Source organism: Danio rerio, chromosome 23, assembly GCF_052040795.2.
Source record: "Danio rerio strain M-AB ecotype USA chromosome 23, GRCz13ab, whole genome shotgun sequence".
NCBI lineage: Eukaryota > Metazoa > Chordata > Actinopteri > Cypriniformes > Danionidae > Danio > Danio rerio.
Genome location: NC_141043.1, coordinates 40,808,522 through 40,836,149, shown reverse-complemented (window position 1 = coordinate 40,836,149; position 27,628 = coordinate 40,808,522). Strand labels below are relative to the sequence as shown.

Here is a 27,628-nt window from a genome sequence, read left to right as displayed (position 1 = left end):
AAAGTGTGACAAGCTTTGACTAAATTTGATCTTAAATGGATTAACCGTGTTTATGCCATGTCAGTTTGGGATTCAGAATGCATTACATTACATTCTTTGCTATAGAGCAGTAAAATAAACATCAAGTGCTCTGTTACTGCCATCTAGAAGCCACAGTTGTGATTTTCTTTACATGTTTTAAAACAATGTGTTTAATCATAGAACCAGTTTTACCTATTAGAATTATTATGAAGAGGTTAACTGGGACCAAATTAGATGTTTAATGCATAACAGTGTTTACATCAGGTCAAAATGTGATTCAGAATGATCCTAAATGCAATTTCCCTGACTTTAAACTTACAAAATGTAAAAAAAAACAAAACAAAGGTATGCAAATGTTATGAACAATAAATAAGTGGTCTTGTTGTGACATCTAGTGGTTAGAAATGGTAGGTGACAGTTGAAAGTCTGTTATAGTGGCTAAAATGATAGAATATTGAAATTATGTGTTTTTGAGACCTTTAAACATCCAAGATGGACAGAAAAAAATTACTTATAAATCATTTCAGTGATAAGTGTGTAAATGAAGCACATTTACTTCATTTTTAAGCCTTTTTAGCATGTTTTTAGAACCATTTCCACTAATATAGCGCCACCTATTGCCCAATCTCCACAAGATTTTGCATGTTTATTCACATTGATATGCCACATCTGCTCACCAATTTATGTGATGTTTTGGGTTTTCCTTATTGGTTTACAGGCATGTAGATTTGTGTAGACACGCCTCTTTTGTTAATGAGCCAGTTACAGCTATCTAAAATGAAAGGTTCAACCTTTTTTTGATAATTATTGATCTACTCAGTCCAAAGGTTTATACAACACTGGTTTCGTTGCGATTGAGTTAAAAACCAGGGACTAGTTCGCAAAAGTAGGTTTTGTTTATATTGATAGTTTTTTAATGAACAGTTTGAGTGACAGCAGTGGTTTTAGTCTCAAACTGTTCAGTATGAGCAGACCTATCATATGATATGTAGATTGAGTGTTTTTTGTGAAATAGTATGTAAATGAAGCAAATTTACTTTATATTTAAGCGATTTAGCAATATTTAAAGACTATTTTTGCTATTGTAGCGCCACCTATGGTTTGATCGTCACAAAATTTTGCAAGTTTCATCTCGTTGATATGCCACATGTGCTCACCAATTTCTGTGATGTTGTGAGTTTTTCTTATTGGTTTACAGGCATGTAGGTTCGTGTGGACACGCCTCTTTTGTAAATGAGCCTGTTACAGCTATCAGAAGTGAAAAGTTCAACTTTTTTTTGATAATTATTGATCTACACAGTCCAGAGATTCCAACAACACTGGTTTCGTTGCAATTGAGTGAAAAACCAGGGACTAGTTCGCAAAAGTAGGTTTTTCCTATATTGAGGAATATTTTACGAACGGTGTAAGTGACAGCAGTGGTTTGAGTGTCAAACTGTTTGGTATGAGCAGGCCTATCATATGATATGTATTTTGTGTGGTTGCGCAAAAGGTTGTATGATACACAACCCATTACTCACTAAAAATACGTAAAATCGCCCCCTAGTGGCCGATTTCTTTCAAAATTCTTACAGACCTCTAGGACCTTAAGTCGAACATGCCCAGCGAGTTTCGTTTTGATCACTCATCGTTAACCTTGTTAAATGGCTGCTCAATTTTAATTGGCCAATGGCGGCCATGTTTTTTGAGATATCCCAATGTCCTTATAGTATGTTATGACAACTTGGTCAAAGACACTGCATGCCAAATTTCAAGCTGATCGGACTAACGGCTGTAAGGTTAGAGTAATTTTTATGTTTTTTTAGCTTTATAGCGCCACCATGTGGCCAAAGTCTGCGGGTTTTGCAGTGTCACCTCAAATCGAGCTTATGCATGTGTGTACCAAGTTTGGTGATGATATCTCATTTCGTTTAAAAGTTATAGCTCAAATTAGCATTTAGCTTCAATTAGCGTCAAACATTGTTGTGTACTGTTTCGAGTGAGAATAAAAATGTCAACTTTTTTTTGATAATTATTGATATTCAGTGTCCAGAGAATATTTGAGAGCTGGTTTGGTTTAGATGGAGTGTAAAACCTAGGACTAGTTCGCAAAAGTAGGTTTCGGACAAATCGCGATGTAGCGGGAAAACGGTGCGTCGTAGAGCAAAAAGTTCAGCTGTGCACTTTTGTTGGGGCTAACCCAAGGATTGAAAAAATGTAAAGTTTTTGAGTCTACGACAAACGGTGAACGTATAGCGGTCAAAAATGTCCAAAATCTTGGTTTTTGGCCCCATAGCGCCACCTATGGTCCGATTTGGTTGATCTTTGGTGAGAATGTAGTGTACCGGGGTACTACGATCTGGCCAAGTTTCAGCTCTCTCGGCCTTACGGTTTGGTCTGGGCAATAGTGACTTCGGCAGAATAATAATAATAATAATAATAATAATAATAATAATAATAATAATAAATATAGCTGCAAGCAGCAATTAACGGGGGTCAAGCAGTTTAGCAGGGTAAGGTCATATAGCAGTTAGGACGCCTGTAAGTAGTTTATTTGACAATGAAATATACGATTAGAGTGTTAGAGTTTATAGATTGAGCTAACAAACGTTTGATTAAACACTCCAGAAATGAAACATCAGTTTTTACATATTGACAAATTTCTTATGAACATTTCGAGTGACCGCTTTTATGTCAAAGTGACCAGTATAAGCAGCCCTATGATATAATGTGTAGATCGAGTCATGGCACCTTAGACAAAGTCACGGCATGTCACATTTTAAGTTAATCAGATAAATGGTTACTCAGATACAGTGATTTTATAATGTATAGCGCCAGCATGTGGCCAATGTCTATGTGTTTCATCCTATGTGCTTAGACTGACCTCTTGCATATGTGTAACAAGTTTGGTGAAGATATTTTTATTCATTCATGAGTTATGGCTATTTTAGCTCTTCTTAATAAAAATGACAAAAGAGCAGTGAATAAGCTATTAGTGATCTCCTACTGCCATCTAGTGGCCACAGTGTAATTTATTTATGTGATTACAGCCATTTAGGTGTGCATAAACATATCCCTTCTATGACTGAGCATGTTCTAACTATATAAAAAGAAAATTTTGTATTTTATTAAAATAATTAAAAATCTACAGAGTAAAAAGTGTGACAAGCTTTGACTAAATTTGGTCTTAAATGCATTAACTGTGTTCATGCCATGTCAGTTTGGGATTCAGAATGCATTACATAACATTACATTACATTCTTTGCTATAGAGCAGTAAAATAAACAATAAGTGGTCTGTTACTGCCATCTAGAAGCCACAGTTGTGATTTTCTTTACATATGTTTTAAAACAATGTGTTTAATTATAGAACCAGTTTTGCCTATTAGAATTATTACACAGAGGTTAACTGTGACCAAATTAGATGTTTAATGCATAGCAGTGTTTATATCAGGTCAAAATGTGATTCAGAATGATCCTAAATGCAATTTCCCTGACTTTAAACTCAAAAAATGTAAAACAGCAAAGGTATGCAAATGTTATGAAGAATAAATAAGTGGTCTTGTTGTGACATCTAGTGGTTAGAAATGGTAGGTGACAGTTAAAAGTCTGTGTTATAGTGGCTAAAATGATAGAATACTGAAAATATGTGTTTATGAGACCTTTAAACATCCAAGATGGGCAAAAAAATTAACTTGTAAATCATTTCAGTGATAAGTGTGTAAATGAAGCACATTTACTGCATTTTTAAGCCATTTTAGCATGTTTTTAGGACCATTTCTACTATTATAGCGCCACCTATAGACCGATCTTTACAAAATTTTGCATGTTTATTCACATTGATATGTCACATGTGCTCACCAATTTCTGTGATGTTTTGGGTTTTCCTTATTGGTTTACAGGCATGTAGGTTTGTGTAGACACGCCCCTTTTGTTAATGAGCCTGTTACAGCTAGCCAAAGTGAAAAGTTCAACATTTTTTTGATAATTATTGATCTACTTAGTCCAGAGGTTCATACAACACTGGTTTCGTTGCGATTGAGTTAAAAACCAGGGACTAGTTCGCAAAAGTATGTTTTGTACATATTAATGGTTTTTTGATGAACGGTGTGAGTGACAGCAGTGGTTTTAGTGTCAAACTGTTCGGTATGACCAGACCTATCATATGATATGTAGATTAAGTGTATTTGTGAAATAGTATGTAAATGAAGCACATTTACTTTATTTTTAAGCCATTTGGCATGTTTTTAAGACTATTTTTGCTATTATAGCGCCACCTATGGTTTGATCTTCACAAAATTTTGCAAGTTTCTTCTCATTGATATTCCACATGAGCTCACCAATTTCTGTGATGTTTTGGGCTTTCCTTATTGGTTTACAGGCATGTAGGTCCGTGTGGACACGCCCCTTTTGTAAATTAGCCTGTTACAGCTAGCCAAAGTGAAAAGTACAACTTTTTTTTGATAATTATTGATCTACACAGTCCAGAGATTCCAACAACACTGGTTTCGTTGCGATTGAGTGAAAAACCAGGGACTAGTTCGCAAAAGTAGGTTTTGTTTATATTGATGGTTTTTTAATGAACAGTTTGAGTAACAGCAGTGGTTTTAGTGTCAAACTGTTCAGTATGAGCAGACCTATCATATGATATTTAGATTAAGTGTTTTTTGTGAAATAGTATGTAAATGAAGCAAATTTACTTTTTTTTAAGCGATTTAGCATTATTTAAAGACTATTTTTGCTATTATAGCGCCACCTATGGTTTGATCTTTACAAAATTTTGCAAGTTTCATCTCGTTGATATGCCACATGTGCTCACCAATTTCTGTGATGTTTTGAGTTTTCCTTATTGGTTTACAGGCATATAGGTTCGTGTGGACACGCCCCTTTTGTAAATTAGCCTGTTACAGCTAGCCAAAGTGAAAAGTTCAACTTTTTTTTGATAATTATTGATCTACACAGTCCAGAGATTCCAACAACACTGGTTTCGTTGCGATTGAGTGAAAAACCAGGGACAAGTTTGCAAAAGTAGGTTTTTCCTATATTGATGAATATTTAACGAACGGTGTAAGTGACAGCAGTGGTTTGAGTGTCAAACTGTTCGGTATGAGCAGGCCTATCATATGATATGTATTTTGTGTGGTTGCGCAAAAGGTTGTGTGATACACAACCCATTACACACTACAAATACGTAAAATCGCCCCCTAGTGGCCGATTTCTTTCAAAATTCTTACAGACCTCTAGGACCGTGAGGCGAATATGCCCAGCGAGTTTCGTTTCGATCACTCATCGTTAACCTTGTTAAATGGCTGCTCTATTTTAATTGGCCAATGGCGGCCATGTTTTTTGAGATATGCCAATCTCCTTATAGTATGTTATGACAACTTGGTCAAAGACCCTGCATGCCAAATTTCAAGCTGATCGGACTAGTGGCTGTAAGGTTAGAGTAATTTTTATGTTTTTTTAGCTTTATAGCGCCACCATGTGGCCAAAGTCTGCGGGTTTTGCAGTGTCACCTCAATTTTAGCTTATGCATGTGTGTACCAAGTTTGATGATGATATCTCATTTCGTTCAAAAGTTATAGCTCCAATTAGCATTTAGCTTCAATTAGCATCGAACATTGTTGTGTACTGTTTCGAGTAAGAATAAAAATGTCAACTTTTTTTTGATAATTATTGATATTCAGTGTCCAGAGAACATTTGAGAGCTGGTTTGGTTTAGATTGAGTGTAAAACCTAGGACTAGTTCGCAAAAGTAGGTTTCGGACAAATCGCGATGTAGCGGGAAAACGGTGCGTCGTAGAGCAAAAATTGTTGGTATACACTTTTGTTCAGGTTAACCCAAGGATTCAAAAAATGTAAAGTTTTTGAGTCTACGACAAACGGTGAACGTATAGCGGGCAAAAATGTCCAAAAAGTGTTTTTTTGGCGCCATAGCGCCACCTATGGTCTGATTTGGCTGATCTTTGGCCAGAACGTAGTGTACCGGGGTACTACCATCTGGCCAAGTTTCAGCTCTCTCGGCCTTACGGTTTGGTCTGGGCAATAGTGACTTCGGCAGAATAATAATAATAATAATAATAATAATAATAATAATAATAATAAATATAGCTGCAAGCAGCAATTAACGGGGGTCAAGCAGTTTAGCAGGGTAAGGTCATATAGCAGTTAGGACGCCTGTAAGTAGTTTATTCGACAACGAAATATACGATTAGAGTGTTAAAGTTTATAGATTGAGCTAACAAATGTTTGATTAAACACTCCAGAGAAGCAACTTCGATTTTTACATATTGACAAATTTTTAATGAACATTTCGAGTGACCGCTTTTATGTCAAAGTGACCAGTATAAGCAGCCCTATGATATAATGTGTAGATCGAGTCATGGCACCTTAGACAAAGACACGACACGTCAAATTTTAAGTTAATCAGATAAATGGTTACTCAGATACAGTGATTTTACAATGTATAGCGCCATCATGTGGCCATTGTCTACGAGTTTTATGCTATGACCTTAGACTGACCTCTTGCATATGTGTAACAAGTTTGGTAAAGATATTTTAATTCCTTCATGAGTTATGGCTATTTTAGCTCTTCTTAATAAAAATGACAAAAGAGCAGTGAATAAGCTATTAATGATCTCCTACTGCCATCTAGTGGCCACGGTGTAATTTATTTATGTGATTACAGCCTTTTAGGTGTGCATAAACATATCCCTTCTATTATTGAGCATGTTCTAACTATATAAAATGAAAAATTTGTATTTTATTAAAATAATTATAAATCTACAGAGTAAAAAGTGTGAAAAGCTTTAACTAAATTTAATCTTAAATGCATTAACTGTGTTCATGTCGTGTCAGTTTGGGATTCAGAATGCATTACATAACATTACATTACATTCTTTGCTAAAGAGCAGTAAAATAAACAATAAGTGGTCTGTTACTGCCATCTAGAAGCCACAGTTGTGATCTTCTTCACATGTATTAAAACAATGTTGTTAATCATAGAACCAGTTTTACCTATTAGAATTATTATGAAGAGGTTAACTGGGACCAAATTATATGTTTAATGCATAACAGTGTTTACATCAGGTCAAAATATGATTCAGAATGATCCTAAATGCAATTTCCCTGACTTTAAACTCAAAAAATGTAAAACAACAATGGTATGCAAATGTTTTGAACAATAAATAAGTGGTCTTGTTGTGACATCTAGTGGTTAGAAATGGTAGGTGACAGTTGAAAGTCTGTGTTATATTGGCTAAAATGATAGAATATTGAAAATATGTGTTTTTGAGACCTTTAAACATCCAAGATGGACAGAAAAAATAACTTATAAATCATTTCAGTGATAAGTGTGTAAATGAAGCACATTTACTTCATTTTTAAGCCATTTTAGCATGTTTTTAGAACCATTTCCACTATTATAGCGCCACCTATTGCCCAATCTCCACAAAATTTTGCATGTTTATTCACATTGATATGCCACATCTGCTCACCAATTTCTGTGATGTTTTGGGTTTTTCCTTATTGGTTTACAGGCATGTAGGTTCGTGTAGACACGCCCCTTTTATAAATGAGCCAGTTACAGCTATCTAAAATGGAAAGTTCAACTTTCTTTTGATAATTATTGATCTACTCAGTCCAGAGGTTCATACAACACTAGTTTCGTTGCGATTGAGTTAAAAACCAGGGACTAGTTCGCAAAAGTAGGTTTTGTTTATATTGATGGTTATTTAATGAACAGTTTGAGTAACAGCAGTGGTTTTAGTCTCAAACTGTTCAGTATGAGCAGACCTATCATATGATATGTAGATTAAGTGTATTTGTGAAATAGTGTTTAAATGAAGCACATTTACTTTATTTTTAAGGCAATTGGCATGTTTTTAAGACTATTTTTGCTATTATAGCGCCACCTATGGTTTGATCTTCACAAAATTTTGCAAGTTTCATCTCGTTGATATGGCACATGTGCTCACCAATTTCTGTGTTGTTTTGGGCTTTCCTTATTGGTTTACAGGCATGTAGGTTCGTGTGGACACGCCCCTTTTGTAAATTAGCCTGTTACAGCTAGCCAAAGTAAAAAGTTCCACTTTTTTTTGATAATTATTGATCTACACAGTCCAGAGATTCTAACAACACTGGTTTCGTCGCGATTGAACTAAAAACCAGGGACTAGTTCGCAAAAGTAGGTTTTTCCTATATTGATGAATATTTAAGAAACGGTGTGAGTGAGAGCAGTGGTTTGAGTGTCAAACTGTTAAGTATGAGCAGGCCTATCATATGATATGTATTTTGTGTGGTTGCGCAAAAGGTTGTGTGATACACAACCCATTACACACTAAAAATACGTAAAATCGCCCCCTAGCGGCCGATTTCTTTCAAAATTCTTACAGACCTCTAGGACCATGAGTCGAACATGCCCAGCGAGTTTCGTTTCGATCACTCATCGTTAACCTTGTTAAATGGCTGCTCAATTTTAATTGGCCAATGGCGGCCATGTTTTTTGAGATATCCCAATGTCCTTATAGTATGTTATGACAACTTGGTCAAAGACACTGCATGCCAAATTTCAAGCTGATTGGACTAACGGCTGTAAGGTTAAAGTAATTTTTATGTTTTTTTAGCTTTATAGCGCCACCATGTGGCCAAAGTCTGCGGGTTTTGCAGTGTCACCTCAAATTGAGCTTATGCATGTGTGTGCCAAGTTTGGTGATGATATCTCATTTCGTTCAAAAGTTATAGCTCCAATTAGCATTTAGCTTCAATTAGCATCGAACATTGTTGTGTACTGTTTCGAGTGAGAATAAAAATGTCAACTTTTTTTTGATAATTATTGATATTCAGTGTCCAGAGAACATTTGAGAGCTGGTTTGGTTTAGATTGAGTGAAAAACCTAGGACTAGTTCGCAAAAGTAGGTTTCGGACAAATCGCGATGTAGCGCGAAAACGGTGCGTCGTAGAGCAAAAAGTTCAGCTGTGCACTTTTGTTGGGGCTAACCCAAGGATTGGAAAAATGTAAAGTTTTTGAGTCTACGACAAACGGTGAACGTATAGCAGGCAAAAATGTCCAAAAAGTGGGTTTTTGGCGCCATAGCGCCACCTATGGTCCGATTTGGCTGATCTTTTGTGAGAATGTAGTGTACCGGGGTACTACGATCTGGCCAAGTTTCAGCTCTCTCGGCCTTACGGTTTGGTCTGGGCAATAGTGACTTCGGCAGAATAATAATAATAATAATAATAATAATAATAATAATAAAAATTTTAACAAAAACAATAGGGTTTCAGCGCTTCGCGCTTGACCCCCTAATAATAATAAAAATCTTAACAAAAACAATAGGGTTTCAGCGCTTCGCGCTTGACCCCCTAATAAAAATCTTAACAAAAACAATAGGGTTTCAGCGCTTCGCGCTTGACCCCCTAATAATTAGGCCATATCCTGAGCTGCTGCTGCGCTGATGGTCATGGGGAGTGGAGAACATGAGTCTGATTCCAGCGACGCTCCAGGGACAGACGAGTCTTCGCTGAGGCCATCTTCCAGCCTCCACCGCGGTGACTGCAGCTCAGCACAAGACTTTTGGCCAGCGGAGAAATTAAAATGGTCATGCCGAACTAAGTCTGGTTCTCTCAAGGTTTTTTTTTTTCTTCACTCCTATCAGGTGAAGTTTTTTTTCCCCTCTCCGCTGTCACCACTGGCTCGCATGGTTCAGGATTGGTGGAGCTACGCATCGATGAATTTGCTCTTCAGTGTTTGAACTCTCAGTAATGATTTTATATCACACTGAACTGAGCTAAACTGAACTGAACTGAACTGAACTTAAACACTAAAAACTGAACTACACTGTTCCAGTTACTATGACCATTTATGTGAAGCTGCTTTGACACAATCTACATTGTAAAAGGGCTATATAAATAAAACTAAATTGAATTTAATTGAATTAATAATAATAATAATAATAATAATAATAATAATGTCAGTCTTCATTTGTAGACAACCAGACTTTTTTCCCCATTATTTGGACCTGTTTAAGTCACTGAATCCACTGAGCCACTTTTCCTTCCATCCAATGTACTACTTGTTTGCAACCAGTAATAATAGTTTGCCTTAGTGCAAATCTTGTTTCTCTATTAAACATTTCTTTGAACAGTGCTCCCAGTAAGAACACAACTGGATCTAGGGGTATTTCTACATTTAATATCCCATCTATTTCTTTTTTAACATTTTTCCAAAATTCTTGAATTAAGAACACTTTTGTGCTGAAAAAAGGAGTATAAGCATTTTGTACGCCAATGTCTTCATCAGATACATGTTTACTATGGGCAGTATGACTTATTTTCCATTTGAGTTGGCAGTGCAACATGCAAGTGACGAATTGCCCATAGTACACACACCCTAATCTAACATGGAAAATATAGGCTTTAACAAATGTCAGTAGTGACTATTGTAACCTAAATAGCAAACTCAGAAATGAATCACAAAATTCTGTTTCTAAAATGCACACAATTCTACAATTTAAATGATTAATATTATTATCATGTTTATAGTAAGATGCTTATTGTGCAAAAGGTGGTCATGGTTACAGTGACGTCAACATGCAAACCTGAAAACCAGGAAGACAAGAAATATGTGTTGTCGTTTTTTTTTTTTAGTACTCTATGTATGCAGTTTGCCATGTCAGCTTATTGCTAAAGGAGTGCACATTACCAGAAACGAAACACAAGAAGAAACCTGAATCATTTGCTTTAACAATGAAAGTGCAGCGTATTTTAACAGCTCTATTGCTTGTGAGTAATATAACTTCATCTTCATGTTTTCTGGAAGCCTTCACAGATGCCTTGAAGCATTCTGCAGTTTACAAATTTTTTGAAAGGGACGATTTGCTGGTTTTTGACCCTAAACGTGAGTAAAATTGCTGAGAGGCATTTGTTTTCAATAGCTAAATTTTAGTATTGTTAGCTTTCTGTTGTCACAATAACTTCCCAAAAAAGCACATATTTACTTGTTTAAGTGTTTAGTAGAAGGGGAAAGGTTTCTGTTAAAAAAAAAAAAAAATGTCATGCTATTTAAATAAGGTTTAATTTTTTTGACATGACAATTTTTTTCTCAAACCATGTCCAACTTGGTACCACATATACATGGTCAAATAATTTTTACATGCGTTTACAATTGTTTACATACAAAAACAGCATTAATTATAAAAAGTGACTGAATGAGACTCCAGTGTTGTTTCTCACAATTTTAATTTATAGTTCTTCTATTATCCTCTATATCTTTGACTTGTATATTTCTACATTTTTCAGGTTTGGAGAAAGATTTGAATGACTTTCTTTTTGGCCAGCACATCGCATCTAATGTTATATTAAAATCGGTATCATCATTTATGACTGACAGCAAACCAAACAAACCGCTGGTCCTCTCTCTTCATGGCACTACAGGAACCGGGAAAAATCACGTCACTAAAATTCTTGCAAGAAACATTTACAAAAAAGGGGAAGAGAGCAAGCATGTTCAGATTTATGTTTCAGAATATAATTTCCCAGATAGAGGAAAGGTTGACTTATACACAGTGAGTATTGCAATATCAAAATATGTTTCTAAAACATTAAATGGCCCACAGTATTCTTTATTGGCCCTCAGTATTTTTATTTTTACAATAATGAAGCTCTGTGTCATTTCTGTTAAACTTTCACTGAAAGCATTTTTCACTTGTAAATATATTCATTCATTCATTCATTCATTTTCTTGCGGCTTAGTCCCTTTATTAATCCGGGGTCGCCACAGCGGAATGAACCACCAACTTATCCAGCAAGTTTTTACATTTACATTACATTTACATTTAGTCATTTAGCAGACGCTTTTATCCAAAGCGACTTACAAATGAGCAAATGACTTACAAATTTTTACGCAGTGGATGCCCTTCCAGCCGCAACCCATCTCTGGGAAACATTCACACAAACACTCATACTTTATGGAAAATTTAGCCTACCCAATTCACCTGTACCGCATGTCTTTGGACTGTGGGGGAAACCGGAGCACCCGGAGGAAACCCACGCGAAGGCAGGGAGAACATGCAAACTCCACACGGAAACGGCAACTGAGCCGAGGTTCGAACCAGCGACCTTCTTACTGTGAGGCGACAGCACTACCTACTGCGCCACTGCCTCGCCCTTGTAAATATATATAAATAGATATATATATTTCTAAATATAACAGTTTTAATATCTAATTTTTAATTTTCTTTTATCATTACCATGATGACAGTACATAATATTTTACTAACCAGTGGCGGTTCTAGTTTGAATGGCACCCTGGGCGAACCCCCCATATTCACCCCCTAGACACCATGTCGGAACACATGTACTTGACTCAAATAATTCAGATCGCATACAAACTGAAATTGTACTATTTCACTACATCTGAACCTATGCTGCTTTTTTTGCTGCAAAGTCATCAATTATATCATCATAGTTAATTAAAATAACCCAAAGCCAGGGCGTTGCTTGAATATTGCATATATATATATATATATATATATATATATATATATATATATATATATATATATATATATATATATATATATATATATATATTTATTTATTTATTTTTTTTTTTTCAATAAAAATAGCAATTTATTTATATTTATCAATTTTTTTTATTATTATTATTGTTATTATTATTAACTGGAAAACTATGTAAAGAAACAATGCTAAGATCAATTAAGAAATCTTTTGCATGAATTATAATTAGGACAATTCTATAGAATATGGAAAAATGTTTTATGGAATTATCTGTTGTCTTAGACCCAACACATGGCCGAGAATTTGTTATCAAGTCTTACCTGCCTAAAATAAGATCATCATCACTATCACATCATCACTCATAATTTAAACTTTAGATTTGTCGACTTTCAAAACTTGCTACATGCCGACACCTCTACATAAAAGACTGGTACTCCAGTTTCACGGCATATGAGCTGTGCATATTTTTTCATCATGCATGTAAACGACTGGGATTCACACCGGGAGCAGGAGAAGCGTATATAAGGCGTATGGGAATGGTTTTCTGCGCTTATGCGTCAGTTTGTTTTCACCAGCGTTGTTTCGGTTGCACATAGAGAATAACAAACTTGCGCTTGCAAAAGTGGAACACAAAACGTTACAAATGTGAATGGCCCTCAACATTTTTGTTGTGGGATTACCACTCTAAATTAATACACTTGCATAAAGTAAATTGTATTTCAAAGCTTTTACTGGGGCAGGTTTGTTCTGTAGACAATCGAAACAAAACATTGCTTAAGGGGGCTAATGTTATTGACTTTAAATTAAAAACTGCTTTTATTGTAGCCAAAATAAAACAAATAAGACTTTCTCCAGAAGAAAAAATATGATTCTGTGAAAATTTCTTTGCTCTGTTTAACATCATTTGGGAAATATTTGAAAAAGAAAAGAAAATTCACACGGGGGAGAAGAATTCTGACTTCAGCTATATATTCATGCTATGGAACCAATGTTTTATTTTTTATAGCAAATATTTATTTGAACAAATTTGCAAATTATTAATATACGGTAACAAATATTTTTATTGTCAACAATCATTGTTCATGTCCAACCTGGTATCACGTTCACCGTCGCATAATTTTTACCACAAAGATCTTCTTTTAGCTAAGTGTTTACAAAGTAAAAAAAAACTTACTCATTATTTAATTTAAAGAAAGTAAGATGGATACAGATTATATACAGTATATGGCATATTTTGGGAATAATTCTGTCTATTCAGGCTCAGCTAAGGCAGTGGATTTATGGAAATGTATCCAGCTTTCCCCGGTCCATGTTCATATTTGATGAAATGGACAAGATGCAACCACAGCTGATTGATGTCTTAAAACCTTTTCTGGACTACTCTCTGGTGAATGGAGTATCATTTCACAATGCAATCTTCATTTTTCTCAGGTGATGCAGTAAAATCATTGATTTCCACAACTGTTGCTGCATGTAACAGAATAGCCATACAAAGATTCAAGAATGATGTAATGGTAATTAAATAGCTTACCTCTTCTCTCCCATAAGACTGTCACTAATGATGATCTGTGTTTATTTGTAGCAATGCTGGTGGGAAAGTGATTGCTGACTTGGCTCTAGATTTTTGGAGAGAAGGGAAAAATCGGGAAGATCTGTGGATGAACAGCAGGGAGCTGGAGATTAAAATCTCTACAAATGTCTACAATGATAAGAACTGTGTGTATTAGTGATTAGTTGTAAAATAATTGAATAGTTAAATTATTTTGCACGGATATGCAGGGTGGCTGTAAACTAATAGGCAATAGTTAAAGAGAAACATCAGCTAAAAATGAAAATCAACGAAGTATTTACTCGCACTCAAGTGGTTCCAAACTTATGAGATTCTTTTATCTGTTGAACACAAAAAGAAGACATTTTTTGAATAACCGGTAACGATTGACACTCTATAGTAGGAACAACAAATATACAAGTTAATGGTTACCAGTTTCCTACTTTCTTCAAAACATCTCAGTAAATGATGACAGATTTTGCATTTTTAAGTGAACTATCCCTTTAATGGCTATAGAATGTACATTTAAAGTATTGTATGGTTTGGCACCTCAATATTTCCTAGAACTTTTAACAGTTTACTCTCCTGATCTCTGTTTCCAGTCTTTTAAAAGTTCCCTTAACTTGTCTGCATTCTATGGGAACTCACTTTCCTTTAATTTAAGGCATGCAAAATCTTTTAATGCTCATGTACTGTTCAAATTTACTACCCTTTCGTTGTTTATGGCTTTTTGCCTCATTGATTTTTTCAATTAAAATTAAAAATATATATAAATATAGTAAAAATTAAGAAACTGTACTTCTGCCCAACAGGGAAAACCACAAAAAATTAAGAATGCATGACTATGCATATGGTGTCATGGCTTTGCATGTAATATAGACACAAATATAAAAGAAGTCAATAGTGCCGAAACAGCCACAAACATCTTAAAAGAGTTGTAAATTTGCACAGAGTGTGTTGAGTTTTTAAAGCATTTTCACAAAATATGTGTCAAAATAACATTTGTCACCAAAAATCATTACATTTGCTGAAACAGAGAAAGTTGTGGCCAAATTAAGAGTCAAAAATCGCCCCAGAGTGGATGAAAACATCCCCAACAACACACAAAGGATGAGATGCACTTTTTAGACTCGCCTACCTCTGAGGTGTGCGTTATTAGTGTGTTTTAGTTTTTTATTTAATTTAGACATGTTACACAAAGCAATGCTGTTTTATCCCTCTATATTTTAAGTGTAAAATGCTTTGAGAATTAAGTTTAAAAGGCACTAAATAACGCATATTTTATTATTATTATTATAGAACTTATGTCACTAGAGTCATGATGAAAACTAAATACTAATAAACTAACTACTGTCTCTAAACAGACATTAGTAAACAGGATTTCTTATTTGTGGATATAGACATAAACTATTAAAGGCAGTATTAGCTAGACCAGTGGTTCTCAAACGTTTTTAACTAAGTACCACCTCAAAAAAAAAAAAAAAAAAGTCCAAGTACCACCAAAATGACCAGTATTTAAATAAAGTAGCATAGTTGGCCAAATTAAGCAGCTGCAGCAATGCACAGTTCGAAAACAAGGCATATCCATATTTATATAATTTGACAACTTGACCATGTGACTTGCGGAGCGGCATTCTGAAAAGATGTTTTTAACTGGGCACGCCTGGAATACGCAAGATCGTCATGCTGCAGTTCCTACTCATTTTGCTAGCCTGTTGGTTAAATGTTGATGCTTAAGTGACTAAGATTTAACAAGAGAACACGGTCATTTTTCAAACTAAATAAAACTTCAAAATAAATGATCGTTCGGTACTAATTGATCTATAGACCGGTGCCAGTCTGTGGCCCAAGGGTTGGGGAACACTGCTCTTGTATCTGCTCTGCAAGCACCACACACCTCTTTCTCTAGTTCTGCCTTATATGGATTGATATTTAGCAGCTGATGATAGCCCCTTTCACACATACAGATCTTTCCGGAAAATTGCCGGCAATTTTCCGGAAAGGTTGTATGTGTGAACAGGTCCTTTTTGAAAATACCGGTAAATTCGTTCTGGCTATTTTCCGGAAAGAGAAGTTGTAACATTACTGGTAATTTGTGAATGCAGAAGGAAGATTGCCGTAATCTAGAACGTGCTGACGTGAGACGTCTGCTTTAGCCAATCGCAACAGTCAGACGCATTTACGTCCGCGCGGTTTAAGAGAATAAAAGCCTTTGAATATTTTTCCAGACACATTTAGCTGCTAGAAGTTAGTCAGATCACGTTTATATGTTCTTCTTAATGCCAACTGTGTAAATAATCATCGATGAGATGCTTATGATAAGCCGTTGTTTGTTTACCTTCAAGCTTTGCGTGTGCCTGTGAAACAGCCTGTGAGCGCCTGCACACGCACATATTATGAACATCTCGACATGCGAAAGTGATCCTGCGAAAGTTATTCACAATATTGATCATCCACAGAGTCTGTAATTTAGTCAAATGTTTACAAATACAAGCGCAGCCGTTTAAAGTTTAATTGTGGTGAATGATGTCAGAAATTACCGGTATTTTGGAATGCATGTGTGAATGCTCTTTTCCGGATAATTTCCGTAACGTCCTCGCCTGTGTGAACAGCGCTTTTTTGAATATACCGGTAAAGTCGTTCCGGAAATTTTCCAGATATTTACCGGTATCACTGTGTGAAAGGGGCTGATGACTCGATGCACTAAAGTAAACATTCTAAGCACAGTGCTTTTGATCATTGTCTTTAGGAGAACAGCCAATTTTGATCACATCCGTGTTATCGTATGCATCAAATGATTAAAATTGTATTCATTTTTTCTTTAATTACTTAGTGATTCCTCCGCGTACCACTAGTGGTACATGTACCACAGTTTGAGAACCACTGACCTAGACTGAGGTCTGCTTTTCACCCACTCTGCATTTTTTAAACATTTTGTCACCTTGGATTTATAAGGTTATATCTACATTCTGAATAAGTTTGAGATATTGAGCTTCAAAGTTTTTGCATTCCATATAGCAAACAGTATGTGTGTAACATTTGTTTTCTTAATAAAAAAAAAGTCTTAAAATGTAAACAATTTATAAAAAAAACATCCCACAATGTAAATAAGTTGTTATTTTATAAGAATATATCAATAACTCAATTTTGATAAAAATGTCAGATAGAATCTTATAAGTTTAAGGTGACGATATTTCAAAAGCCAATGTGTTTTGAACTCAACAAACCATTTAATCTTATGTTTATAGTATTCTTTTCTGAATTTGTGGTTGCAGGTGGATTTCTGCACACTAGTATTATAGACGAGCATCTGATTGATCACTTTATTCCTTTCCTACCTCTGGAGCTGAAGCATGTTCGCCAGTGTGTTTTGGCTGAGATGAAGCATCTGAACATCACAAAAGATGATGAACTGGCTGATGAAGTGGCCAGAGACATGCCTTACTTCCCTGAAGAAGAGAGAATATTTGCTGTTAAAGGCTGCAAGTCAGTCAGACAGAAGTTGGTGCTGCATGTTGATGAATAGACTTCTCACAGCTGTTTGCTTTATAAATTATTTGTAGAACCAGAACTTGTGCATATTTATTCCTGCACCTCCACCTGCTGGTCATCATGTGACATTGTCAGAGCTTGAACGTCAGTGAATGTCGCTTACAAAGAAAGATCCCAACAAACACATTTACGTTGTAGCGATGTCCGCACAACGTTGTATTTTTTTAAAGGCAACGTTGCCGCTTACGTGCTCGCTACATTGTCACAACGTAGAAATGTAAGACGTGAGAAGGCTGTAGCAACGTTGTCGTGCGACATTCAGCAACCGCGAGGCGGCGTTCTTACTACTTGTATTAATATTTTTTTGTGGCAGTTTATCAATACTGCCTAGAATACAGGATAAGCAGCAATTCTTTTCCAGTATTGCTTAATATGAAATATTATTCATTTATTTTTCGCATTTAATTTAATAACTGCATGTGTAAACTTTAAAGTGTAAAAATGCCACAAAAATTAATAATCAAACTTTTTATTATATATTTCACAACATTTAATACATACAGTACACATACAGTATCTAATTATAAGCAAACAGTATAAAATAAAGTTTAGATTTTATATATATATATATATATATATATATATATATATATATATATATATATATATATATATATATATATATATATATATATATATAATTAAACTAAAGGGTAAACAAACAAGAAAAGTAAACAAGAAATCATTAAAATGTAAATAAATATATAAATTAAAATTCAAACACTGGGCAGTGAAGCTCTGGACTGGAGAATACAGCAGACCGGGGAGCGCAGCTGAAGACCAGTCGTAGTTGTTGGTATGGAGAAAGCAGTCAGAGGAAGAAACAAATTCAACTGATAATCCAGCTTCAGAGATCCACAGCAGACACAAGTCAAAATAGGCAGTGAACAAGAGAGGACAGATCAGAGCTTGACACAACAGCACTACACAGGAAATGACTATAACTAGCAAGTTATTGAAGTTTAAGACATTTATTGTAATTTCATTACATATAAAATATCCAGAGTAATTATGAAGCCTACTTTATTTTAATGTTTTAATAATATATCATATACCAAAATTACATACAATTAAATAAATTTAGAGATACAGGGAAAACAGGTTTGAGTTAACAGAAGTCAGAGTTAGTCTCCGAATACTTACTTAAATTATGAGAAGAGAAAGAACAGGCCCTGTAGTTGTGGCGTTGCTCGCTGTAAATGGAATGTTAAACTTAGTGTCATTTCAATAACAGCTGTACAAAATAATAAAGTAATTTTTCATAAGCATGATCTATTTTCCACATTATGGACATGCTGTTTTAGGTAACATAACTACATTTAATAGTAAATAAAATAGTATACTTCTTACCTCATCCAATTCTTCTTTCCATAGATCAGGAATTACAGCAACACTGATCTGAGGTGAATTCAACAGCTGAAAACATTTTGAAAGACAAGTTACATGAGTAATTTGAAAACAACAGTGAGTGATTAAACAATAGAGTTTTATGCAACTTACGCATAATTAAAATCCAGAAATTATCAATAGAAGATTACCTCCATGTAAAAATAGCCTGTTGAGCAAAGAAAAGAGTGGGTTTTAAATAAAACATCAAAAGACCAATCAAAATAGAAATTTAGACTAGCAGACCTTTTAATTACTATCTATATTAATTAGGCATATGAACATTAATTTATATACTTTAACTTATAGGGATAGCTCACCCAAAACTGACAATTCTGCCATTTTAGCCTCATCCTTTATTTGTTGCAAACTTATATAGCTTTTTTCTGCTAAACAATAAAGAAGATATATTAAATAAAGCTGGAAACTGTAACTATTTAATTCCATAGTGTTTTCCTACTATGAAAGCAAATTTAAGTGTTCAACAGAATAAAGAAACTTAAAGGTTTGGAATCACTTACTATTTACAGGGCAAATAATTCGTGAGTACATATCATTTTTGAGTGAACTGTTACTTTAACGGGACGCAATCTGCACAGAGGTGTTTTGTTTTTAAAAGTTATTTTGTGTGTTTTGTAAATAGTGGGTCGGCTCGTGTGATAAAGTATCATACTGACTGATCACGATGGATATGGAGAAAACTGAACTTCAAAAACATTATTGTCCATTTGACTAAAGACAAGGCGTAGGTAAATAATCAGGAAATGTTTTATCGACAGATTTAACATAATGATTTTAATGTTGTTGCCGTCCGTGAACAGATTGCCGAAATGTTACTCGCTCGTAATAATTACGGCTTTTGTGTGTGTGTAATGTTGGAACAGATTGTTGTCGAAATCGTAGGTTTGTTTGAATATTCACGATTTACGTATCTTATTTAGCATGAAGAAATAAAGCAATACTCACGTCTCCTCGGTCGTTGATGAATGAGACGACGGCTTGTTGAAATTTAAACTGATTCAGCTGTGACCAGTAAATGTTGTACAGTGGTCGTCCACGCCACCTAAGCACAACCTAAAGCATGCGACCCTCATGATGTTTAAATGGCAACCTTATGACATCGTTGTGACAACGTTTAGCAACAACGTAGAATCCTCAACCTTTTTACAATGTTGGTACAACGTTGTAGGAAGGTCGCTACGTTGAGGCAACGTTGTGTGTTTGTTGGGATGTGTCTTTACTTGATATTTATGTGGGGATTTTGTGTATATGAGTTTATTTTCTGTCATATGCCTAGGGTTTTATTCTGAAGTAATAAGCTACGTAAACTCACATGAAGTTTAGCCTACATAGGATATGCTGCTTATAGTTCTCTAAAATATTAATAACATAAATAATAATAAAAAGTCATGAATTGCCAGTGTGTGGTCATTTAAACGTGTTCTTGATGCTTTCGTTCGTGTAAAGAAATGAATAAATGGTTTCGAAAGAGATTTCAATGTTAGCTGAAGGTGTAGCCTAACGTTACTTCCCAATGTCTCTTGCGACTTGACAAAACGAAAGCGATACTGCAAGTTTTAACAATGAGAGCTCGGCATTGTATGATAGTTTTATTGTTGGGATGTAATATAACTTTCTCTTTAGGTTTTCTTGACGTTGTAGTGGCTGTGGCATCTCATGTGTTTGACAAACTGTTTAAAACTGACGGTTTGCTGCCTTTTAACCGTACACGTGAGTACATCCACAACGTTTGTTATGTTTATTGGGATTCAAACAAAAAACTTTAATAATCCAAAAACTTTAATCTTTTACAACTCAATAACTACCGCAAAGTAGCATGTTCCTGTGTTATAAGTAAGCTATAGCAAGTTTAAAATGTTCACCTAACAAGGGATGTCCAAAATCGGTCCTGGAGTCTTGCTAGTTTTACTCTAACTTGCTCCAACACACCTGCCAAGAAGTTTCTAGATTTAGTAAAACCTTGATTAGCTGTTTCAGGTGTGTTTGATTATTTGGAGCTAAACTCTCAAGGACATCTGCCCTACAGGACCGAGTTTGGACACCCCTGACACTCAAAAAATGATGTTTGCTGTTTGTTCATACTTATTTAAAATTAGCAACACCAATGTTAAAGTTTTATTGGGACAACTTGATTGTTTTATGTTCAATCTACTGTTAAAACTAATGAGATAATTGCATTTTCTCATGTTGCTCCAACACTAATCAATTGTGTGGAACCCAGCATTTATTTATTTTTTTTATTTTTTACAGTGTAGTAGTTCATCTTTAAAGTATTAACCCTGTAAGACCCGACATATCAAAAAATCTAATTTTCTGGAACTGAGATGTTTATTAAACCATATGGCAAAAAAAATAAATAAATTGCCAAATACATTATTTTATGATATTTATTGTGTATCACATTCGACACATTAGGCATTTGTGCAACTTTTTCCCACAACAATGTTATTTTAAATTACAAAAAAATATTTTGGGCTATGCGGTGGTGCAGTAGGTAGTGCTGTCGCCTCACAACAAGAAGGTCGCTGGTTCCAGCCTTGGCTGGGTCAGTTGGTATTTCTGTGTGGAGTTTGCATGTTCTCCCTGCGTTCACGTGGGTTTCCTCCGGGTGCTCCAGTACAGGTGAATTGGGTAGGCTAAATTGTCTGTAGTGAATGAGTGTATGGATGTTTCTCAGAGATGGGTTGCAGCTGGAAGGGCATCCGCTGCGTAAAACATATGCTGGATAAGTTGGAAGTTCATTCCGCTGTGGCGACCCCAGATTAGTAAAGGGACTAAGCCGAAAAGAAAATTATGAATGAATGAAAATAATTTTGCCCTTAACATTTTGACAACAGAGAACATTTCAGGCAGTTTTCTCTTAGTTTTTTTTTACGTAAAAATCTTGACAGTCTATTATTTCACTTTGTGGTCGGCGTAATAGCAGTTTCAGTCTTTGTTCAGGCAAAGCATTTTTCTACTTACACAGTACACAGAAGTGAGAAATGATAGCTGGAGCAGTGCTTTTATCTATGTCAGGTTTCTCCATGCTGGAAAATGATCAGGGCCATGAATTCTTACATTAAAAGTCACACCACAACTTGACCTTTTGTCGGGTGCATGTTCATGTACATCCCTAAGACAATCTCTTTGGCATCTGTGTTTACCGTTTATTTGTTCTCCAGTGTCCTGTACCATTTAATCAGTGGCAAACTATTTCAATACTCTACACCAGAGTCACCAAACTTGTTCCTGGAGATCCAGTGTCCAGCAGATTTTAGCTCCAACCCTAATCAAACACACCTGAAGCTAATCAAGGTTATACCAGGTATACTTGAAACACCCAGGCAGGTGTGTTGAGGCCAGGTTGAGCTTAACCCTGCAGGGCACCAGACCTACAGGAACGAGATTGGTGACCCCTGCTCTACATTTAAAGAGTCCATCATATTAATTCATTTTCTTTTTCGGCTTAGTCCTTTTATTAATCTGGAGTTGCGACAGCGGAATAAACCGCCAACTTATCCAGCATACGTTTTTAAAAATTAGGTGTTTGGGTAAAGGTTTTTTCTGTTGTATATTTTGTTGTATCCTGGTATATTCTTTTTTCTATAATTTGTAATGTAATATTATGATTTGTTTCTGTAGTCTCACTTGGAATATTTAATTTGTATAATTTATAAATGTATATATTTAAAAAAAATAAAAAATTCTTGTTGTGAGATAATAGAATATCATGTGATCCGGAAGTATACAAAAAGGAGCACCTGATTGTGATGAACACTGTCTGATGAAGAGCCGTGCATTACACGCTTTGTGTCAGCTTTTTAATTTAAGAAATTAGCATTTTTGAATATATATTTTGCACTTTTTGCATTTTTTGGCTGAGCACACAGTTTAGAGTGATACATTTTTTTAAATGCAATATTTTTATAATTGAAAATTAAATATAAAGGTGTCTGGCATAAGCAACAGTTTCTTATTCTACTCTCATTTATTTAATTGTTTTTTTATTGTTTATTACAATCTCCATGTCCGTTGAAGAATCTGTAACAAAAATCAAAACGGTTTATTTTATTTATTTATTTGTTGTTTTTTTTGTGCTTGATGGATTATTCAGTTGCACTATAGCTTATAATTTACATTATAAGTTGTAGTATACTATCATGATGTTACATTATACTTTAATAGCACACATTTGCCATATCATAAACACTATTTCTGATTTCACATCTTACAGGTTTACAGGCAGATTTTGACAAATCTCTCTACGGACAGCACATCGTCTCTGATGTTGTGCCAAAATCTGTATCATTCTTCATGACTGACAAAAACCCAAACAAACCTCTGGTCCTTTCTTTCCATGGGACTGCGGGAACTGGAAAAAACCACGTTGCTAAAATCATCGCAAGAAATGTATATAAAAAAGGAGAGAAAAGCAAGCACGTTCACACATTTATATCTCAGTTTCATTTCCCACATCAAGAAAATGTGCACATGTACAGTGTAAGTCAATATATTCAGTATTTGTAGCATTAAACTATAATTGTATAAGTATAAACTCGGGTTTTCTTTTTCTTCATATTCAGGCTCAGCTAAAGCAGTGGATTCATGGAAATGTATCCAGCTTTCCCCGCTCCATGTTTATATTTGATGAAATGGACAAAATGCATCCAGAGCTGATCGACATCATAAAACCTTTTCTAGACTACAATTACAATGTGGATGGAGTATCATTTCACACTGCGATCTTCATTTTTCTAAGGTAATGCACTAAAATGTTACTGTCAGATCCAAATGGAGTCCAGACTCCATAAGACTGAAACTAATGAGGATCTGTGTTTATTTGTAGTAATGCAGGTGGCAATGTGATTGTTGACTTGGCTCTGGACTTCTGGAGAAAAGGGAAAAGTCGGGAAGAACTAAGGATGAACAGCAGCAAGCTGGAGACTAAAATCTCTAAAGACATCTTTAATGGAAACAGTGTGTATTAACGATGCACTAACATAAATATATAGATTTTTATATCAATAGGGCATCACGGTGGCGCAGTGGGTAGCACGATCGCCTTACAGCAAGAAGGTTGCTGGTTCAAGCCTCGGCTGGGTCAGTTGGCGTTTCTGTGTGTTCTCCCTGTGTTCATATGGGTTACCTCTGGGTGCTCCGGTTTCCCCTACAAGTCCAAAGACATGTGGTATTGGTGAATTGGGTTGGCTAAATTGTCAGTAGTGTATGTGTGTGAATGAGTGTGAATGGATGTTTCCCAGTGATGGGTTGCAGCTGGAAGGGCATCCACTGCGTAAAACACATGCTGGATAACTTGGCGGTTCATTCCGCTGTGGCGATCCCAGATTTAAGCCGAAAAGAAAATGAATGAATGTTTTTGACTAATGACTCATTGTAATTGAAACTGAAAGCAAAACAAATATTGTTGCTGCATTCCAGTCAAATTTTTTTATGCCCTCCTCTTGCTAACTTCTCTCCGTTTCATTCATTCATTCGGATGTACATCAGTGACTATGTTTACATCAGTAACTAAGGACTAAGGTGGCTAAGGATTTTACATGAGTTGCATTTTGAATGGTTCTCATTTTACATGTTCGATTAACGTCATTATGTCAACTATCGACCACATTCTTTACGTACGTCCGGGCGCAGACATTGAAATCTTTTTGGCTTGAGACTTCCAGTCTCATTGACTCCATTATTTTTAGATGTTAAAAACGGTTTGGTATGCTGCTTGATGTTGCAAACTGATATTTTCTTATTCTGCTTTGTCTGTATAGTCATGCACACACACGTTTGACCGTTTTCTGCCGTTTATTATTCCTAGTCATTTCTCCCATAGGCAAGTTCTAAACGAATGCACTTCCGCATTGAAGAATAAGGTCAATAGGCTACTTTTGCTATTCTAATAACTTTGGTTAGAGGCTAGAAACAAAACATAAAAAGTGCCACTCTTAAAGTCCTGCCCAGTTAAAGTTGTAAAACTGACTCTGGTCCATGAATAAATAATGCACAAAGTGTAATATGGTGCATCACCACCTAGGATGTGGAATATTCATTAATAATTGAATGGTGGCACGGTGGCTTAATAATAATAATAATTCCTTACATTTATATAGTGCTTTTCTGGACTCTCAAAGCGCTTTACACATTGGGGGGAATCTACTCATCCACCACCAGTATGTCAGTGGGAAGATTTGGCCAGGATGCCAGGGTTAAACCCCTACTCTTTTTCGAAGGACATCCTGGGATTTTTAACGACCACAGAGAGTCGGGGGCTCGGTTTAACGTCTCATCCGAAAGACGGCGCTGAGCAGTATATAATCACCTTCACTATACTGGGGCATTAGGACCCACACAGACCACAGGTTGGGTTTCCTCTGTTGGTCTCACTAACACCACTTCCCGCAGCAACCTAGCTTTCCCATGTGGTCTCTAATCCAGGTACTGACCAGGCGCAGCCCTGCTAAGCTTTAGTGGGCGACCATGTGAGAGTTGCAGAGAGCTAGCTGCCGGCTTAGTGGTTAGCACTCCTTGCAACTATATTTCCTCATAGCTTTATACATGTTTAATTTACACACATTTATGTCTGTATTTAATTTACATTTTAGCATTCAAAGGCTTAAACTAAAAGCAATGTGTACCTGTCCAACAGGTGGATTTCTGCACTCTAGTCTCATAGATCATCATCTGATTGATCACTTTGTTCCCTTCCTACCTCTGGAGTTGAAGCATGTGCGCCAGTGTGTCTTGGCTGAGATGGAGCATCTAGAGATCCCAAAAAATGATGATCTGGCAGATAAAGTGGCCCAAGACATGCCTTACTTCCCTGATGAAGAGCGAATCTTTGCTGTTAAAGGCTGCAAGTCAGTCAGACAGAAGTTGGTGATGCATGCTGATGAATAGAAGACACACTTTTTCGCCTTATTTTTGACCTTGGACTCTCCACCATTTTATGTTGCATGGGTATATTATTGCAATTGGAAACGCCAAATGTACATTGTACAGTAGCTCCTATAATAACTATGGGTCAGAATTATAGCTTCTTCCTTTATACCCAAATCATTATGTAAAGATTATGTTCCATCAAGATATTTAGTAAATTTCCTACTGTAAATATATCAAAACTGGTAATATGCATTGTTAAAAACTTAATTTGCACAACTTAAATAGTGATTTTTCTCAATGTTTATATTTTTTAAACACTTTTTTTTATACACTGTTGTGTTGTCCAGGGTCAGATTTGTGATCACTGTTTTAACCCCTAATGCACATAGATGAACAGCAATAGTGCTGCGGTAGTTTTTCTGAAGTGAATAAAATGCCTAAAACATCTAGTCTGTTTAGTTTCAGAGTCCACATTCTTTTACCCTACCAGAGATTTTAAACCATTTTACCATTTCAGCTGAAACTAAATCTTGCCTTCTAACCCTGGCATAATACAATTAGGGCCTACTCACTCTATGCCATCCATACCGTGCCCAGGCCCGTTTCCTGGATAGTTTGAGAAGTGTGAGTGCGCTGAATCTGGCTCAAGCACAGTTCACTTGGCCGGCCCTGGCCCGGTTGGAAGAGGTGTGCCTGAGCGCGGTTCACTTGGGCTTTGGCGCGGTATGCTTGTGTGTGAGTGCAAAACGTGCCAAAGCCCGAAACTGAAAGCGAGACGTGACTTTTAAGGGGCTGTTTTTATATGGATTTATTAATCATTCTTAGTGTTCAGTGAACGAAACTGCTGTAGTTTATTAAAGACGAGAACTCCTCACAGCACGACAGCTGCACGGCTTCATCAGACCTCCTCATTCCTGCAGCACGAGAGCTTTATGATTGTTTATGAGCGCCAAAAGTGGCGGATCTGTTCGGCGAAATATCTGACTGTGTCACCGCATCCCTAAGGACTGTTTGGCGAAATATTTGTGACTGCATGTCACTGAATATCAAACGACTGAAACGATATAACTAGAGAAATCTCCACTGTGCTGCTGAGTGAGAGAGTGCTTCGCACTGAACAGCGCAGCAGCGATGACGTAATATCGGGGGAGACAGGAGGGGGGACAAGTGTGCTTTGGCCTGGTTCGAGGCAACTGTACCTAGTGTGAGTACGGCCTTAATGAGTGCAATCAAAGAATAAATGCTTCTTTTTGTGATTGTTGGCTTTCCTTATCCACTTGGGCCACAAATTAAAAGATATACAGTGCTCGAAATTGCGACCGTTTTGGTCGCATATGTGCCCGAAAATTAATCTATGCGACCTCATATTATATTTTGGCGCATTAGTGCGACTGCAGATAATGGTTGTAGTGCGACCTGTTTTGATTTTTTGTAAAAAAAAAAATGTGCTGAATCGCTTTTCCCTGCCGCTATATTGGTTCATATTAGCTGTCAATCACTCAAGGTATTCCGCTGTCAGATGACAGGGAAGGAGCTTTTATGACCACGGGAAATGCAAATGGCTGAAAACTTAAAGCACACAGGTTTGCAAACCCCACCTAAAGTTGAGGCGCAGATGAGAGCGATCATGACACGTCACGTGGTGAATAATGATCCACCAGCTGATATCAATTGAGTACGCGCTTCTTGGAGAAGGCGCCCGAATCTCTATGCGTTGCATTCACTGCATGTT

The 27,628-nt window shown here is 36.0% G+C and overlaps 2 protein-coding genes and 2 long non-coding RNA genes across 5 annotated transcripts in view; 2 read left to right on the top strand and 2 right to left on the bottom strand.

Annotated features, from left to right (window-relative positions):
• Window positions 1-25,838, bottom strand: part of LOC141380541 (uncharacterized) — a 32,151-nt gene extending 6,313 nt beyond the window's left edge. Inside the window, exons 1-3 of the long non-coding RNA XR_015524108.1 lie at window positions 25,727-25,838; window positions 17,406-17,516; window positions 14,050-14,170 (exon numbers count right to left, since the gene is read on the bottom strand). This is a non-coding gene — a long non-coding RNA (uncharacterized LOC141380541). The remainder of the gene's footprint in view (window positions 1-14,049; window positions 14,171-17,405; window positions 17,517-25,726) is intronic.
• tor1l2 (torsin family 1 like 2) lies at window positions 10,597-17,638 on the top strand. The gene is given in 5 exon segments (NM_001386481.2): window positions 10,597-10,896; window positions 11,298-11,563; window positions 13,777-13,949; window positions 14,101-14,234; window positions 17,343-17,638. Coding segments are annotated over 5 exon segments (975 nt in total). The 5' UTR covers window positions 10,597-10,745; the 3' UTR covers window positions 17,594-17,638.
• LOC147838268 (uncharacterized) lies at window positions 18,073-20,053 on the bottom strand. The gene is made up of 5 exons (XR_015524036.1): window positions 19,972-20,053; window positions 19,120-19,174; window positions 18,970-19,035; window positions 18,763-18,812; window positions 18,073-18,464 (listed from the first exon to the last, which is right to left on the bottom strand). It is a non-coding gene; the product is annotated as an uncharacterized LOC147838268 (long non-coding RNA).
• tor1l1 (torsin family 1 like 1) lies at window positions 19,556-26,345 on the top strand. Of its 2 annotated transcripts, XM_087304942.1 has the most exons (6): window positions 19,556-19,754; window positions 20,650-20,736; window positions 23,243-23,508; window positions 23,592-23,767; window positions 23,855-23,985; window positions 25,664-26,345. In XM_087304942.1, the coding sequence occupies exons 3-6, from the start codon at window positions 23,323-23,325 to the stop codon at window positions 25,912-25,914; spliced, it is 744 nt and encodes a 247-aa protein (XP_087161068.1). In that variant the 5' UTR covers window positions 19,556-19,754; window positions 20,650-20,736; window positions 23,243-23,322; the 3' UTR covers window positions 25,915-26,345.
• Window positions 26,346-27,628: the final 1,283 nt, after the last annotated feature.